At 38.3% G+C, this 19,319-nt stretch overlaps 1 protein-coding gene across 3 annotated transcripts in view; it reads left to right on the top strand.

The window, feature by feature from the left end:
* The first annotated feature begins 17,898 nt into the window (after positions 1–17,898).
* MAP3K19 (mitogen-activated protein kinase kinase kinase 19) overlaps positions 17,899–19,319 on the top strand; it is a 79,901-nt gene continuing 78,480 nt past the window's right edge. The window contains exons 1-2 of one of the 3 annotated variants that reach the window (XM_072613240.1): positions 17,899–18,487; positions 19,047–19,197. In XM_072613240.1, coding sequence (XP_072469341.1) covers positions 19,058–19,197 — 140 coding nt within the window. In that variant the 5' untranslated portion in view covers positions 17,899–18,487; positions 19,047–19,057. The remainder of the gene's footprint in view (positions 18,488–19,046; positions 19,198–19,319) is intronic. The other 2 variants (XM_072613238.1, XM_072613239.1) reach the window with 2 other exon arrangements.

Below are 19,319 nucleotides of genomic sequence, written 5' to 3' on the forward strand. Positions count from 1 at the left end.
TCTTGAAAGATGATGTCTAGGCTCTTTTTTTGATCAAGGCTTTCAAGTAGTCCAATAATTTTTAAATGATCTCTCCTGGATCTGTTTTCCAGGTCAGGGGTTTTCTAATGAGATATTTCACATTGTCTTCTATTTTTTTTATTCTTTTGTTTCTGTTTCATAATTTCTTGATTTCTCATAAAGTCATTAGCTTCCATTTGCTCCATTCTAATTTTGAAGGAATTATTTTCTTCAATGAGCTTTTGGATCTCCTTTTCCATTTGACCAATCCTTCTTTTTAAGGCATTCTTCTCCTCATTACCTTTTTGGACCTCTTTTGCCATTTGGGTTAGTCTATTTTTTAAGGCGTTATTTTCTTCAGTATTTTGGGAGGGGGCTCCTTTAGCAAGCTATTGACTCATTTTTCATGATTTTCTTGCATCACTCTCATTTCTCTTCCCAATTTTTCCTCTACTTCTCTTACTTGATTTCAAAATTCTTTTTGAGCTCTTCCATGGCCTGTGACCAATTTATATTTTTCTTGGAGGCTTTTGATGTAAGTGCTTTGCCTTTGTTGTCTTCTTCTGATTGTGTATTGTGATCTTCTTTATTACCAAAGTAAGATTCTGTAGTCTGAGACTTTTTATGCTGTTTGCTCATGTTCCCAGTCAGATACAGACCTCTTTATCAAGGTAGGACTCTGCTTCTAGTAGGGGTAGAGTGGGATGAGTGTACTGTCCCAGGCTTCAGGGGTTTTGTATCAGCCATTTGATCTCCCACGTCTGTGGGCCCAGAGCTGCAGAAGAAGCAACTGCCACCACCACTGCTGCTTCTGCAGCCGCTGGCCAGTGCTTTCTCTTTTGCCCCAAGATGGGGGCCTGACCCCAGCCACACCAAGTCTCACAGAGTTTTCCCATTGACTTTCTATGCTGTGTTTTTTGTTTGTGGATTGAGAAGTCTGGAATTGCCACAGCTGCTACTGATTCAGTCCCCTGAGACCTGCTCTGAACCTGTCTGGGCTGGTACAGCCCACACCAGACTGCACTCTGCTCTGCCTGGTGTGATGGACAATTCCTGTTGACCTGCCAAGCTGTCTTGGGCTGGAAATTTTTGTTTCACTCTATCATTTTGTGTGTTCTGAAGGTCTAGAATCAAAGGCACAAGTTCTCTCCAAATGTATTCCCTACATGTGTGCTCTCTCCACGTGTTTCCTACATTTTCCCATTCTTCTCCAGTGTGTATATTTGTGGGAAAGCATGCCTTGGTTTTGTTAGGGAAATGTTTTATTGCTACTGTTCTTACTATGCATTTTCACTAAATATCTTTGCTTGAAACTAGTTGAGTCTTCTGGCTGACTAATAAACATGTCATTGGGGGCTCATGAGGTATGATTTTTGCATGAATGCATACCCACTTTGAAGCTATGGTAACCTTGTTGAGGAGCCTATTCTGAGTGGAAGGTATCCCAAAGTTCTTCAGAGATAATTGTTTTCATTAACGTTTCAGTTCAGGTGCCACCTACTCCATGATGCCATTTTTATTCTACTATTTGCTAGTGCTTTCTTCCTTATTGACTTTATATATTCATTTTATATCAGCCCTTTCACCCTAACCTCCAAAAGAAAACAAGTTACTTGGAGGAAGGTATTATTATATTTTTATCTTTGTATCCCCAGTACCTAACATAATGTTCTGCATATAGTAGTGTGTTGAATTAAGCTTCTGGTGAAAACTCCTTCATATCTTTTTCTTTTTGCTGCATTATCCAAGGAAGAGGTGGCCCTTCTTATTGTCAACACCAAGTCTTCTATTTATGCCCTAGATCTATTGTTTCCTTTCCGTCTCCTCTAGACAGTTGCTTGAGTATTCCCTCTGTCATCTTTATCTTCCTACCTACTGACTTTTTACCAACACTCATACCCTCGTGTCCCCCTCTTTAAAAACAGAATAAAGGAAAAAAATCTTTATTTAATCCTAGTTTTCCCTCAATTAAATCTCTCCTCCTTTTCACAGTCAAATACTTGAAAAAAAGCAATCCATTCTAGTTGTTTCTAGTTTCTCACCTCACAATAAGTCTCACCTCACTTCTCAGTCCCTTACAATCAGGCTTCTGACTCTATCACACTGGTGAAACTTAAGATGATTCCATTTTGAACGTATTGAGCTTCAGATACCTATGAAAGATGCAGGAATATACAGTGTAAGGGATGTTAAGGAGCTTACAATGGGAATATGAATTTATTTAGAAAAATAAGAGGTGAGAGTTCCTCTTGTAAGTGGATGGATGGGGTTTGTAGAGAGAGAAGATTTGAAATAGCTACAATGTGATAATCTATGAGTATAATACTGGATATATGCTTCAGAGAAATCAAAGAAAGGGGAAAAGACTCAAGTATAGAAAATATCTTATAGATGAACTTTTTGTTATAGCACAGAGCCGGAAACTCAACGGTTACATATCATTTGGGCAATGGCTGAACAAATTATGGCCTATAAATACAATGGAATATTATTGTACCATAAACAATTTAAAAAGGGATAGATTCAGAGAAGACTGGGGAGATTTGTATGACCAGATGCAGAATAAAGTGAGGAGAACCAAGAGAACAATTTATGCAATTACTGCAACACTGTAAAGACAAAATAACCATGAAAGTCTTTAAAACTGATCAATGGAATGACTTACAATGACCCCAGTGGACAAATGAATTATGCTACCCACCTCCTGGCAGAAGCAAAATGTACAAAAAACACAACATGAGACGTATTTTTGGACATGTCCAAGTGGGTTTTGTTTTACTTGGCCATGTTTATTTATTATAAGAGAGGTTTAAGAAAATTTAAGGGGAGTTGAAAGGGAGATAAGGGAGTTAATGATACAAAAAAAGAAATGAAAGAAAAGAGGGTCATTGAGACATTTTAAAAATACACAGAACGGAATTTTAGAGGGTGACCTAAACAGCACAGCTTTGAAACTGAGTTAAATATACACTTTAAAAAAAATCCAATTTGTATATAATAAAGAATGGTGATTTAGTATTCAATCCTTTTCCTCTATTCTTTGTATCTAGAAATATTCTTGATAGTGTTTGTTGAGTGCAGAATAACAAAAGAAATATATTTAAAACAAAATTTATCAGGGAAGAATAAAAGAATTTTCATACAACAGTGAAAGCCTGTTTCAGATTAGATGACATGAATATGTAATGGACATATTTAACATAGTTGCATGACTTCTTCCAGCGATGATTAGTAGTATAGAAGTAGGATTAGAGAAGTCAGATGGTGGGGCTAACTCAAGGTTGAAGTTTGGCAAAGCATGAGTGCTGGTCAGAAAAGTTGATGAGAGATTCAAGAGTAGTGTATAGATTAATATAGTAGAACTAAAGTATAGGGAAGGGATAAAAAGGAAACCAAGGTAAAAATGATGAAGAGAGAACAGATTGGGGTAGAGGGACTGGAGAAAGGAGTGAGACATTTTATACTCAAAATATAGATGTGGACTAGTTAATAGGACTCAGTGGATTCAGAAATGATTAACTGAGATATCCAAAGAATGTTGATTAATGAATTAGCATCTGTCTGAAGGGAAATTTCTAGTGGTTTCCTATGGTTTTGTTTTAAGTTCTGCCATGTTCAACATTTTTATTAATGGCTTGGATAGAGGTAAAGATGTCAAGCTTATCAAACTTACAGATGACATCAGTAAGGTGAAAAAAGTTTTCTAAATGGAAATTTCAGAGATAAATATAAAGTACTGCATAAAAATGCAGCATTGCAGAAATAGTAATTGATGTGAAAAAGGCATAAAAGTTTTAAGCCCAATTGGAAGCTCAGTATGAATTATCATTGTGATGTGGAAACTAAAAGTCTTAATGTGGTTGAATTAATTGTTTTTGAAGAGGACCACTAACATCACAGGTGATGTCTTGACTTGCATGTGAATTGGTTTTAAGTGAGGCAGAGTTGCCCAGTCCTCAGCCTCACCACCTCTTCCTGAGTCATTGAAGTCCAATGGCTGGACAAAATTCAGGACAACTGGAGATGGCCCAGGATGCAGTGGATGACCTTGGCATCCTTGACGCCTGAGTAAGCTCTAAATGCTCCATAGTGCTTGCTTCAGCTACCTTCATGGCTGTTGGAACAAGTTGTTCTAATCTGCCCCTTCTAATGGGGAAAGTCTTCACATGCTTAGGGTAGACATCCCCATAACTCATCAATGGATTTGAGGCCTGTCAGTTACCCTAACCTAGTTTAGCCCATCTGACAAGACATTTTTTTCAGGGTGTGGCCACTGTGCATGCTCCAGCCACACGTCTTGGAGCCACAGGTAGGAGTTGGGTGAAGATGAACACTGAAGGTGGATAAGCATGCTTGAAAAGGGCTTGGCAGCCCTCAAGCCAGAGGTGCTAGTCTCCCTAAAAACCCTACACACCCATACATACATAATATGAACTGAGCATCTGAATGAAGAAGATGATAATGGGAAATGTCAAACAAAATAAAAATACAGCAACATATAGATAATGTTAATTTGTAAATTTCTAAAGTCAATATGCACCTCAGGGAATCTGTTTCTGTGTGAGTTTAACATCACTGCTAGAGTGGAAAGAATGTAGCCTAGAAATGAGAAGGACCAGATTCTCAAATTCCAGCTCTAAAATCACCTTAACATCTGTGCTACCTTGGGCAAGTCACTTTAACTTTCATGAGTCTCATATTCCTAATATGTAAAATAGGAGGTAATAATAATTACACTACTTACTCATAGAGAAATCATAGGGATTTGGGTCTGAAAAGGAGCTTAGAGATAATTTAAACCAGGGGTTAGTAAACTATTGGTTGCAAGTCAAATCTGGCCCCAGGCCAATGAGGTAAGAATGATTTTTATATTTTGAGGTAAAGTGTTATATTTGGAAATGCAAAAACCATTGTTAGCTTGTGGGCTGTACAAAAATATGGCAGGAGTAGTTTGCTGACCCCCTATTTCTAGTCCAATCCCTCATTTTGCAAAAGAGAAAACTGAGGTCAGAGAGGTTGTACTTGGCAAAGGTCACACAAGTAGCAAGCAGGAGAGATGGGATTTGAACTCAGGTCTCTTTGTTCTGAATAAAATTAATTTTCTACTATACCATAATTACAAAGAGTTATTGTAATCAACAAGATAATGCATATGCAGTGCTTTATGTAAAATACTAGTGTTATTTTATACCATAGGGTAAGGATCACCTCTAGCACCTGAGTCTTAACACAAACAACACAGAACAGAAACAAGCACCTTCAAGCCTATTCATCAGAACCAGGATAAAAAACAGAGTAGAGGAAGGCACATCCTTTCTCTTGTGTCAGGGGATGAAAGTTACTTAAACTGAGCATGCTTAGAAGTCCCTTTAGAGAAGCCCAGGTTATACATTTCCCCTGTTTTTTGGTGAGGATACATTTTTTCTTTCTTTTTTTTTTCATAACAATTCAGAACAATTCTCTATGTCCTCTGAGGAGGCAGAAACAATGTCATTTGACTTGCTTCTCCAATATCATAGTAAAGTCTCAAAATAGCCAATGTTACATTACCATATGCAATCCCACCTGTACAAATAAACATCAATTATTTCCAATTCCAAAATTCTGCAGAGTCACTGAACAAGGAACATTTCAAAGTTATCAAAATAAGAAGAATTTTACAAAATTTACCAAATATTTCTTCCTTATTAGCCTTATATGGCCTTTCTCAACCCACAAGCAACCTAATTCGCATGGAACTTTCCTAGCTACTTGGAACTCACTTGGGATTTTTAGGGCAGAGAATGTTTTTTTTGTCTTCAAGGCCCAGCACAGGTTCTGTCATAAAGTAGGAGCTTAAGATATGCTTGTTGATATTGAGCCTTAGTTCCTATTCTTTCCTCTCCAGCTATGCCTTTGTTGTTTCCTTCACTCCTTCCTTTTCTTCCTGTGCATTGAATGTAGGCACTTTCCCAAGGTCTGTTCCTAACTCACTTCCCTTTTTTTTGCTCTCTCTTTCAGTGATCTTATCCAGTTCCATGGCTTCAGATATCACTTCAGTGAAAATGTGTATCTCTAACCCTGACCTTTCCCCCAAACTGAAGACATGCATCTCATTCAATACATCCTTGTAGAACCTTTAACTCAACACATACGAAATCAAAATCACTCCCTTTTCTTCAAAACTTATTGCTCCTTTGTTATACGATTTCTTTCATTTATCTTAGTCTGACTACATAGCATGACTATAGTGAAAATATACTCAATAGGAAAGTATATGTAGAATCTATACAGAATTGTATGCAGTCGTGGGGAGGGAGGGGGGAGTGGGGGGTAGGTGGGGGGGATAAAATCACAATTGTATGGCAGTGATTGTTAAACATTACAAAATAAAAAAAAAAAGAAAAAGCAAAAAAAAAAACAAAAAAAAAAGAAAAAAAAAAACTTATTGCTCCTAGTTTCCTCATTTCTGATACCATAATACTTCCGGTCATAAACTCATAAACTTCATCTTTAGGTTTCCTTTTCTTATCTTCTCCAAAAAAATCCTATTAATTCTATATCTACTTTATCTTTTGCATCCCTCATGGTACTAATTTTGCTTTGAATTTATTGCAGAATCACAGATTTCTAAGAATAATCCCCATAATTTTACAGGTGAGAAAACTGACCCAAAGAGGCCAAAAGAGGTTAAGCAACTTGTTCAAGGTTAAGTAGTTCATTTAATAGTGGAAAAGTTAAATAGTGGCAGAATCAGGTTTTGGACCCTGATTCTCTGATTCCAAACAAGCGTTCCATCTTTTCTTTTCCACACTAAATTTTTTTTAAATCACAGAATTTCTCATTGGAAAGGGACCTCTAAAGCCATCTAATTCAATACATATCCAAAAAATTATCTCTCCTATAATATACCTGCATAGTCATCATCCACCCTTCCCCTAAAAAGATTGAGGTAAATGCTACTTCCTCTAAAAGCAACCCATTCCACTTCTGTAAAGCTCTAATTGTTAGGAAGGGTATTTTAGGTGGAACAGTGGATAGAATGCTGGGCCTGGAGTGAGGAATACTCAGTTTCATGAATTTAAATCTAGTTTTATTATCCATGTGATCATGGGCAAGTCATTTAACCTTGTTTGCCTCAGTTTCCTCATCTGTAAAATGAGCTGGAAAAGGAAACAGCAAACCACTTCAGTATCTTTGCCAAGATAACCCCAAATGGGGTAACAAAGACTCTGACACTACTGAACAACAATTGTTAGGAAGTATTCCTTAATATCAAGACTAAGTTGGGCCCTTTGCAACTTCCACTCATTGCTCATAGTTCTATTCTCTAGAACCAAATAGAAGAAGTCTGACCCCTCTTCCCAGTGATAAGCTTTCAGATACTTGAAGACATCTTTCTCATCTAAGTTTTCTATTTTCCAAGCAAAACACTCCTAAATCCTTGATCCTGTGGCATGTCTTGATGTCATCCACTATTCTGATTGTCCTCAGTACTGTTGGCTTTCCATCTTATCAGTGTTCTTCTTAAAATATGGATTCTAGAGTTGAACCTCCTCACCTCATTATCTTTCATGTAGAATGTGGCAATAGTCTTCTCTCTGCTGACCCACACTGGAGACTCCACTCATTGAACTTAGAATGGAAAAGAGTGAATGAAAAGTCCAAGAATCCAGGCCGTTTCTTTTTTCTTTTTCTTTTCTTTCTTTTGTTTTTGGAGTGGTGATTCACTCTACTTTTTTCTCAAATCTTTCTAATTTTATTTTGTTTTTCATTTTCATATTACATAAAAGAATTCCAGCTTTTGGTCATGTGATACTTCTTTTTAAAGCATTTACAATATAGACCACAAAAAAATTTTTTTTAAACATTAACCAATTGAGACACAAATAATATTTATGTATGCTAACTTCACAAGCCTTTGACCTAATTGTCTCCACAGTGTTACTAAGAATTAAAGGACCCTAATTTATTATTGTTGGTCTAAAGTTCTAAGCCTAATAGCTTAATTTTAGATTTAACCTCCAATGTTCCCCTACCAACAATCTGTAATTTAATATATCTGGTATTAAGCTTACAAACCTTTTCAATATAGGATTGCCACTAAGAGTAGGGACATTGCAGGGAACAAGCATCTCCCCAACTTCATGTCAGTTGCGGGTAGGAGTAGATTAACAACTTGCATTCAGTCAGGCTTAAAGTCTGCCAGGTGTCAGTGGAGAAATGAGTCAGGAGAATCCTACCTCCGCCCAGGATGAGCAGCCACTCTCCTACCCTTCCCATGAGATCACCTTTTGCAGTTCATACCAGCATCTCACCAGCTTACTGGCATCATGGATTGGAGGCTCAGACTTCCTTTTTTGCTATCCATACCTGCAGTTAGACTCAGAAGAACAGTCAGTTAATAGTTCCATAGCATCTTAAAATAGCAGGTTCCAATAACCAGGTTTCAAATATGACTATAATTTCACTTTGGCTAAGGAACATCTTTTGGGGAAAGTCTTAAGTGGCTTACATGCCTTTCTATACATGTTCTAGTTCTTGATTGAATAGCAATCATAAAATCAAATTTGCCATTAAAACCTTAACTTTTCCATCAATGCCTAATTTTACTTGAGGTTACCTACCTCTAAGAAACTTAGACTAAAGTTCTTTTCCCCAAACTAAAGATGTCTTTGATTTATTCTCAGTAATTTTTTAATTCAGTCAATTGTTTTAATACTAATTGCTTTTGCATTGCTTTGTAACATGTCCAATTTTTTTTTATTAATTTATTTAACTTTTAACATTAATTTTCACAAAATTTTGGGTTCCACATTTTCTCCCCTTTTGTCCCCTCCCCCCACCCCAAAACACCGAGCGTTCTAATTGCCCCTGTCTGCCAATCTACCCTCCCTCCCTCTCTCCCCACCCCTTCCCTTTGGAAGGCAAGCAATTCAATATAGACCAGATCTGTGTAGTTTTGCAAATGACTTCCATAATAGTAGTGTTTTGTAAGAACTAATTATATTTCCCTCCATCCTATCCTGTCCCCCATTACTTCTGTTCTCTCTTTTGATCCTGTCCCTCCCCATGAGTGTTGATCTCAAATTGCTCCCTCCTCCCCGTGCCCTCCCTTCCATCATCCCCCCCCACCCTGCTTATCCCCTTATCCCCCACTTTCCTGTATTGTAAGATAGGTTTTCATACCAAAATGACTGTGCATTTTATTCCTTCCTTTAGTGGAATGTGATGAGAGTAAACTTCATGTTTTTCTCTCACCTCCCCTCTTTTTCCCTTCACTAAAAAGTCTTTTGCTTGCCTCTTTTATGAGCGATAATTTGCCCCATTCCATTTCTCCCTTTCTCCTCCCAATATATTTCTCTCTCACTGCTTGATTTCATTTTTTTTTAAAGATATGATCCCCTCCTCTTCAGTTCACTCTGTGCACTCTGTCTCTATGTGTGTGTGCGTGTGCATGTGTGTGTGTGTGTTATCCCACCCTGTACCCAGATGCTGAGTAGTTTCAAGAGTTACAAATAATGTCTTTCCATGTAGGAATGTAAACAGTTCAACTTTTGTAAAGTCCCTTATGACTTCTCTTCACTATTTACTCTTTCATGCTTCTCTTCATTCTTGTGTTTGAAAGTCAAATTTTCTTTTTAGCTCTGGTCTTTTCATCAAGAATGCTTGAAAGTCCTCTATTTCATTGAAAGACCAATTTTTCCCCTGAAGTATTATATTCAGTTTTGCTGGGTAGGTGATTCTTGGTTTTAGTCCTAGTTCCTTTGACTTCTGGAATATCCTATTCCACACCCTTCGATCCCTTAATGTGGAAGCTGCTAGATCTTGTGTTATCCTGATTGTATTTCCACAATACTTGAATTGTTTCTTTTTAGCTGCTTGCAATATTTTCTCCTTGATCTGGGAACTCTGGAATTTGGCCACAATGTTCCTAGGAGTTTCTCTTTTTGGATCTCTTTCAGGTGGTGATCTGTGGATTCCTTGAATACTTGTTTTGCCCTCTGGTTCTAGAATCTCAGGGCAGTTTTCCTTGATAATTTCATGAAAGATGATGTCTAGGCTCTTTTTTTGATCCTGGCTTTCAGGTAGGCCCATAATTTTTAAATTGTCTCTCGTGGATCTATTCTCCAGGTCAGTTGTTTTTCCAATGAAATATTTCACATTATCTTCCATTTTTCCATTCTTCTGGCTTTGTTCTGTGATTTCTTGCTTTCTCATAAAGTCCTTAGCCTCTATCTGTGCCATTCTAATTTTGAAATAACTCTTTTCTTCAGTGAGCTTTTGAATCTCCTTTTCCATTTGGCTAATTCTGCTTTTGAAAGCATTCTTCTCCTCATTGGCTTCTTGAACCTCCTTTGCCAATTGAGTTAGCCTATTTTTCAGGGTGTTATTTTCTTCAGCATTTTTTTGGGTCTCCTTTAGCAGGGTGCTGATTTGTTGTTCATACTTTGCTTGCAAGTCTTTTATTACTCTTCCCAGTTTTTCCTCGACCTCTCTATCATGATTTTGAAAATTGTTTGGGCTCTTTAAGACCTTTTCCCAGAACTGATCCCATTGAGTGGGCTGGGATGTAGAAGCACTGACTTCAGTGTCTACCCCTGATGGTGAGCACCGCTCTTCCTCATCAGAAGGGAGGGGAGGAGAAACCTGGTCACCAAGAAAGTAACCCTCAATAGTCTTGGATTTTTTCCCTTTTCTGGGCATTTTCCCAGCCAGTGACTTGAGCTCTGACTATTCTCCTCACACCCACCTTGCCTCTGGATCCTCCCAGCCTGTGCTTGGGGTCTGAGAATCAAATGCTGCTTCCCAGCCTCAGGGCTTTGGGCGGGGGCAGGGCTGCTATTCAGTGTGAGATTAAGTTCAGGTGCTCAGGTGGGGGTAGGGCCGCCTCACAGGCTCAGTTCCCTCAGGGGGTTTATGCAGAGACCTTCAACAATGGATCCAGGCTCCTGCCTGCTTGGGGAGCCCGGGTCTGCTCCCGCCTCCGATGTTGCCTCCCGAGGGGGCCCGAGTTATGGGGGCACCCCACTTCCCTCTCGACCCTCCAAAGAGACCCTCTCACCGACCCCTGTCACCTGTGGGTGGAGGGACCCGTGTGGCCGCTGGAGATCCTGTCCCTGAAGCCCGCTTGGATCTTTTCCTCTCGGTGCTGCGGCCGCAGCAGGGCTGTACTCAGCTTCCAGTCCCGGTGCCCAGTCTGTGGCGCGAAGGACCTTTTGCGAGAGGTTTGCAGGTCTCTCTGGAACAGAAATCTCCCTCGCGCCAATGTTCTGTGGCCTCTGGGTGCAGAATTCGCCATGAGTTACTTATTTGTAGATGTTCTATGGGTTGTGGGTTCGGAGCTATGTGTATGTGCATCTTTCTACTCCACCATCTTGGCTCCGCCACATGTCCAATTTTTCTCCCCATCACTCTCCTCCCTCTGCTTCCTAATATCTTACATTCTGATTACCCCTTGCCTCAATGTACCCTCCCTTCTATCACACCCCACCCTTTCCCCTTATCCCCATCTTCTCTCTTTTCTTGTAGGGCAAGATAAATTTCTATACCCCATTACCTGTGTTTCTTATTTCCCAGGTATATGCAATAATAATTCTCAACATTCGTTTCTAATACTTTGAATTCCAACTTCTCTCCCTCCCTCCCTCTCTACCCATCCCCACCAAGAAGGCAAACAATTCAATACAGATTGTTTTGCAAAAGACTTCCATAATAATCATGTTGTATAATATTAACTATATTTCCCTCTATCCTATCCCCCTTATTTTTTTATTCCCTCATTTGACCTTGTCCCTTCCCCAAAGTGTTTATTTCTAGTTACTCCCTTCTCCCATTTGCCCTTCCTTCTATCATTCCCCTTACCCCACTTGTCACCTCCTCCCCTACTTTCCTGTGGTATAAGAAAGATTTTCATACCAAATTTAGTGAGCATGTTATTACCTCCTTAAGCCATATATGGAGAGAGTAGCTTCACTTTTCCCCTCTCCCCTTCTCCCTTTTCTCCTCCATTGAACAAGATTTTTCTTATCTCTTTTATGAGTTATAGCCTACCCCATTCCATTTCTCCCTTTCTCTTCCCAGTATTTTCCTCCCTTACCCCTTAATTTTTATTTTATTTTATTTGTGTGTGTGGATATCATCTCTTCTGATTCAACTCAACCTGTACTCTCTGTCTATATATGTGTATGTGTGTGTGTGTGTGTGTGTGTGTGTGTGTGTGTGTGTGTGTGTGTGTGTATATGTTCAATCCATCCACCTACCCAAATACTGAGAAAAGATTCAAGAGTTATAAATATTTTCTTTCCATGCAGGAATGTAAACAGTTCAGCTTTAGAAAGTCTTTTATGATTTCTCTTTCCTTTTTACATTTTCATGCTTCTCTTGATTCTTGTGCTAAAAAGTCAAATTTTCTATACAGTTCTGGTCTTTTCATCAATATGAATGCTTCAAAGTCCTCTATATCATTGAATGACCATTTATTCTCTTTAAGTATTATACTCAGTTTTGCTGGATAGGTGATTCTTGATTTCAATCCCAGTTCCTTTGACTTTTGGAATATCCTATTCCAAGCCCTTCGATCCCTTAATGTCAAAGCTGCCAGATCCTGTGTTATTCTGATTGTATTTCCACAATACTCGAATTGTTTCTAACTGCTTGCAGTATTTTCTCCTTGATCTGGGAATTCTGAAATTTGGCCACAGTATTCTTAGGAGTTTCTCTCTTTGGGTCTCTTCAGGAGGTGATCAGTGGATTCTTTCAATATTTATTTTGCCCTCTGGTTCTGGAATATCAGGGCAGTTTTCCTTGATAATTTCATGGAAGATAATGCCTAGGCTCTTTTTTTGATCATGGCTTTCAGGTAGTCCCATAATTTTAAAATTGTTTCTCCTGGACCTATTTTCCAGGTCAGTTGCTTTTCCAATGAGTTGTTTCACATTATCTTCTATTTTTTCAAACTTTTGGTTTTGTTTACTAACTGCTTGGTTTAACTCATAGTCATTCATTCCCCTGAACTCAATTCTCTCTTTCAGTCAATTATTTTGTTCAGTGAGCTTTTGAACCTTCTTCTCCATTTGGCTAATTCTGCTTTTTAAAGCCTCCTTCTCCTCATTGGCTTGTTGGACCTCTTTTTCCAATTGAGTTAACCTCTTTTTAAAGCTGTTATTTTCCTTAGCATTTTTTTGGTTCTCCTTTAGTAAGCTGCTAACTCGCTTTTCAAGCTCATCTATTGCCTAAGGCCAATTTAAGTTTCCCTTGGAGGCCCTGGAGGGAGGGACTTTGACTTCTTCTGACAGTATGCTTTGCTCTTCCTCACCTGAAAGGAAGGGAGGAGACACCTGTTCCCCAAGAAAGTAACCTTCTATGGTCTTATTTTCTCCCCTTTTTTGGGCATTTTCCCAGCCACTTCTGAGTTTTCTCTCCACAACCACCTCTCCTCCAGTTCCACCAAGCCAGCACCAGGGGCTGAGCCACTACTCAGTGTGAGATTAAGATCAGCTGCCCCTACAGCAGCCCACATTCATTGTTGAAGGCCTCATCGTAAAGCCCCTGAGGGAACTCGCCCCTGTGTGGTGGCCCTGCCCCCACCTGAGCAGCTGCTGTGGGAGCCTCTGTTGCTGCCTGAAGCCAGAGCTATGGAAAGGTCCTTCTTCCTTCTCGGCCAGCTGAAAAAACCCTCTCACTGATCTTTAGTGCCTGTGGGTTGAGGGATCTGCGCTGCCATTGGAGATTCTGTCCTTGAAGCCTGCTCCTTCCTGCTCCTCCTGGTGCCATGCAGCCTAGGCTGGGCTGGGCTTTGCTCCTTGTCCAGGTGTGACAAACTTTTCCTGTTGTTCTTTCAGGTCACTCTGGATTAGAAATCTCCTCCACTCCTTTGTTCTGTGGCTTCTGCTGCTCTAGAATTTGTTGAGAGGCCTTCTTTACAGGTATTTTATGGGCTGTGGGGCAAGAGCTAGTGTATGTGTGTCTTTCTGCTCTGCCATCTTGGCCCTACCCCCCTCACTCTACTTTTTTTACTCAATATTTTATTTTTTTCCAATTACATGTAAAAAAAATTTTAACATTCATTTTAAAAAAGTTTTGAGGTCCAAATTATCTCCTTCCCTTCCTCCCTCCCCAGATGGAAAACAATTTTATATAGCTTATGTCTGTATAGTCATGCAAAACATATTTCCATATTAGTCATACTGTAACAGAAAACACAGACCACCAAAATTTAAAAATAAATAAATAATAGTATGCTGATATCTGCCTTTGGACTCTGCCCAATCTGCAATCAGACTCTATCAGTTATTTCTCTGGAGATGGATAGCGTTTTTCATCTTAAGTCCTTAGTAATTATCTCAGATCTTTGTATTGCTGAGAATAACTAAATCATTCACAGTTGGTCATCATATAATAGTACTGTCACTGTGTACAGTGTTCTCCTGGTCCTCCTCACTTCACTTTGCATCAGTTTATGTAAGTCTTTCCAGGTATTTCAGAGACCAACCTGTTCATCATTTCTTATAACACCATCACTAGTATACCATCATAATTGTATGCTACAGCTTGTTTAGTCATTCCCCAATTGATGGGCATCCCCTCAATTTCCAGTTCTTTAGTACCATAAAAAGAGCCTCTATGAATATTTTTTGTACATACATCTCTTCTTCCTTTTTCTTTTTCTCTTTGGGATATAGACCTAGCAATAATATTGCTGAGTCAAAAGGTATTCTTGATTTTATAGCCCTTTGGGAATAGTTCCAAGTTGTTCTCCAGAATGGTTAGATCAGTTCATAACTCCACCAACAGTGCATTATTTTCTCAATTTTCCCACATCCCTTCCAACATTTGTCATTTTCCCTTTTTGCCATATTAACCAATCTAATAGGTGTTATGTGGTACCTCAGAGTTGTTTTAATTTGCATTTCTCTAATCAATAACGATTTAAAGCATTTTTTCATATGACTGTAGATAGCTTTGATTTCTTCTGAAAACTGCCTATTCATATCCTTTGACCATTTATCAATTGGGGAATATATTCTTATAAATTTGAAAAGTGAGGCCTTTATCAGAGAAATTTGCTGTAAATTTTTCCCTAAAGTTTTCTGCTTTCCATCTAATCTTGGCTACATTGATTTCATTTGTGCAAAACCTTTTAAATTTAATGTAATCAAAATTATCCATTTTACATTCCATTATGCTCTTTATCTCCTGTTTGGTCATAAATTCTTCCCTTATCCATAGATCTAACAGGTAAAGTAATCTATGCTCCTTTAATTTGCTTATGGTATCACTCTATGTCTAAATCATGTATCCATTTTAACCTTATATATGGTGTGAGAAGAGAATTATTATTACGATTTTCATATTAATTGATATGATATGTATAATGAATATGTTAGTCACTTAGATTTCTCAGAGCTGCCTTTTCTGGCTTGGGAGTCAGAAACTCACAACACAACTTGAAATGATCAATCTAACAATGCTTGACAAAGCTCTCTCAGTTACTACATTCATGTCTGTGTACCTTAAGTGAAGCGAATCAAAGATAGTAGAACCTGTTCCCGTCACAGAACTCTGGTCCTGTGCCCCACCAAGTAACGACCCCCAAGTCTTGAAAAAGTCAACTCAAGGACTGTTCCCACAACTCAAGGACTCAGGAACACCTATATTGTCCTACATTGGTGGACTTGTTGTGGGAAAACACTCAGGCCCTGGAAATGATTGTATTATAATCCACCTTCTCCCTCCCTCCCACTTATGATTTGTGTACTTTTACGTCAGTAGTTAAGGCCTCCTTCTCAGGAGAACTTCAAAGGTCTAAAGATCGATCACATTCCCCACTCTGAAAGTAATTAATTAAACTGCTACTTGTTTCCTGGTACTACTATCTCTGACCTACTTTGTGCAGCTCTTGCTATTCACAGGTTAGAGACCAGTTCTGTCTGGACCACATTTAAAATTCTATTACCAGGTGTGAGATCTAGGGTTATACCTTATTTTGCCAAATAGCTATCTGCTTTTCCTAGCAGGTTTTGTCAAATAGTAAGTTCTTGTCCAAGAAGCTGGGGTCTTTGGGTTTATCAAACACTAGATTACTATGGTCATTTACTATGGAGGCTTGTATACACAATCCATTCTACTCTCTCTTTTAGCCAGTACCAGATTGTTTTGATGATTACCACTTTCTAATACATTTTGAGATCTAACATGACTAAGTCACCTTCCTTCACATTTTTTCATTAATTCCCTTGATATTTTTAACCTTCCAAATGAATTGTTATTATTTTTAGCTCTATAAAATAATTTTGATAGTTTGATTGATATGGCATTGAGTAAGTAAGTTAATCTAGGTAGAATTGTCCTTTTTATTATATTACATTTCAAGGCCATGTGACCTTGGGGGAAGGAAAGGGAAAGTCCCACAGCCCTTCCCCTTACAATATGATTCTTTCAAGAGAAGCTGTTAGTGGAGTTACCTTGCCATATCTGATGAGATTGTAGCAAAGCCATAGTAGATGCTGACTCAGGCCCTTTTGAAGACACTGACAGTTCTGGCTGCATAGCCAATGGAAAAAGACTCTTTTCAAACATATGGTAGGCCAACTTGAACCTTAACAAAATGTCCATGCATGCTCCAGTCTTTATAACTTTTCTGGAAGCAGCAACCCATCATTTTCCACGTGGAGATGCTACCTTAGCAAATTGATGATGTTAGCACATGTGCCAGACTCCCATTACAAATAAATGAATGAATGTAAATGGTGTTTAAGCTGAAAACTTTATACTCTTTTTCCTCCTCCTATGAGTTCCTCCCCCATCATAGGTAGTTAGAAGTACTAGCCTAGACACACCCTTACCCATTGTCTTTACTTTCCCCTTCCCCTTTGTTGTGCTTATCCTTTGTTCTTGAAGAGGACCATGACATCAAGATGATAACATGACTTGCAGTTGACTTTGAGTGAGGGAGGGCTGTGCAAGGTCACCAGCCTCACTTTCTTCTCCTGAGTCATCTCCCCTTCCCCTAGTGTACCATGAAGGAGAAAGGCAGGAAGAACAGCACAGCTGTTCACATTCCTTGAATAATCTGGGAATCATAACTTCTAAGCTTCTGGTAAGATAGAGGAAGACCATACCGTACCATGCCTTGCATACTGAAGTCCTCCAGGTCTTACTATTTGCCCTGACACTATGTCATTCAGACCCTTAGGAACTGTCATCTGACGTGCTGATCTATCTTAAAGACCCCTGGGCTTTGTCATCTACCCTGTAACTGAACCCTTTTATAAATGCATGTTGGATTCCCCCAATTTGAACATGAACTTCAGAGCAATCAGGGACTGCTTTTTTTGTTTGTTTGTTTTCTATTTGTATCCCCAGAGTTTAGTGGCACGTAATAAGAGCTTAATGTTTTTTTCACTCATTTCCTTCCTTCATTGTCTTTAGTGTTTACACCACCCTAGCTTCATAACTGATTACTTGTTATTGCTAAACATACTACAGAGGAAAAGTACTGGGGAGAATTAAAAGAGAAAGAAAGCAAAGAGCTCTTAAGGTCACAGTCTTTGGTGGAAAAACCCCTGAATCTTTCCAAGGTGAAATAGAAGTGACAAGTCATAAGCTACAAAATGTCATGGAACATTTTGCTTTGTATGTTTTTCTAAATCATCATTTGAAATACTATTGGTCTAAGTGACTCACAGCAGACAAAAACACAAGCCACTTGAGCAGCCATTCTTTCTGTGAGATTTGACAAGTTTTCCTGAGCAAAGTTAAAAAAATTAGCATCTCCTACTTGATTTTGATGTTCAGTAGTGCTGTCTCAAGCATGGTACTGTTTATACAAACTCAAATCTAAGTGAAACCATGCAATCATATTTTAATTATCACCTGAATTTTATTTTGAAACAGTGCTCATATATCAGACTCTGTATTTCAAAGGGATGCTTCCTGGAGAAAAATATCAAAGTAAAAATAAATAATTGTGATTATAGTAATTCTCTTCTAGAAATAGGTTTTTTGGGGGGTAGCTTTGGGAGTATAGTTCAATTTACCTTATTTTGATTTTAGGCTGAAGATGCCATACACCACTTAAAATACTTCATCCTTTTCTAGTCATTTAAACAGCACCTTTGAAATGGCTACCGGTTGGTAAGAAGCCTTGCCTATTTTCCTTCCCAGATTAGTCTGTCTAGCTTTCAATTCTCCAAGCTAAATGCACAGCGGATGGTTGCCTAGGTGACAGTCCGTAAACTAACCAGTCTCATTGTAGCTAACTGAAGGGTTTTATGTACAAAGAGCCTGCTTTAGTTACAAAATCTACTTTGGACCATATGACCTTGAAGAAGATTGAAGAACAATATCCAAGTCAATGGCATTTTTGTCAGGGATCACCTGCTAAAGTATGGATGGACCACTATCAGTCAATCAGTGCAACAAGAAATTAAGATGATAACAGGCTGCCTTTTGATTTGGTGTCTCTTCAACTGTGTGTAAATTCTGTTGGCCAAACAAGTCATAGGTAAGACATTTCTTTGAGTATTTTGTCCAGTTTCAGAGAATAAGCTGCAGCAATTTATTTACTGATTTCAAAGGGATGTTTGCCCCTGAGGTTAAGCATCAGCTTATATTATGCTTTTAGTTGCATTTATTTTATGTTTAAATAATACCTTGAAAGCAAGAACAAAATGTTTTTCTTTCCTTTTTGTCACTCTTTTCCTTACTTAGCACAGTAAGAGTACTTACTTAGCACATTTAATAAATATTTTTTTATTTCACTCATTCATTGTAAGCCATTTTCTCTTAGATTTTAAAAATAGTGTGACAATTCATTACAACTCTCCATGAAAACATCTCCCAAACTCTAGCATTAGATATTAACCAGCAAGGAGATCATAATAGAAAGATATGTAAAGTTAACATATAGACAGATATACTTTTGTTGAAATATATTAAATGATTTTTTTAATTTTTCTGGTGACAAGTTATTTGAATATATGTTAACTTCACTTCTCACAAACCTTTAAAATTAAACTCATTTTTATGGCTTTACAATTAATAAGTACTTCCTTTATTTATAGATATGTTGTGAATGTTAATAAATGGAAACCCAATTACATTAATATGGATTTCAGACTTTTATCAAATGAAGGTCTTTATCAAGTATTCAAAGAAGATATTCTCCTCCTTCTCAAACAAAAGATTTTGTTTTACAAATGCTGCATTCAACAAGTAAGCAAACCAATATATTTAAACACTTAAATCAAAGAATAGACTTAAACAAATACAGAACAAACCTAAAAGTACTCATGGAATGAAAAGGGATTGTTTAAAATCTCTGAGTAACCCAAATT

This window comes from Notamacropus eugenii, chromosome 5 (genome assembly GCF_028372415.1).
Source record: "Notamacropus eugenii isolate mMacEug1 chromosome 5, mMacEug1.pri_v2, whole genome shotgun sequence".
In the NCBI taxonomy this organism is placed as follows: Eukaryota; Metazoa; Chordata; class Mammalia; order Diprotodontia; family Macropodidae; genus Notamacropus; species Notamacropus eugenii.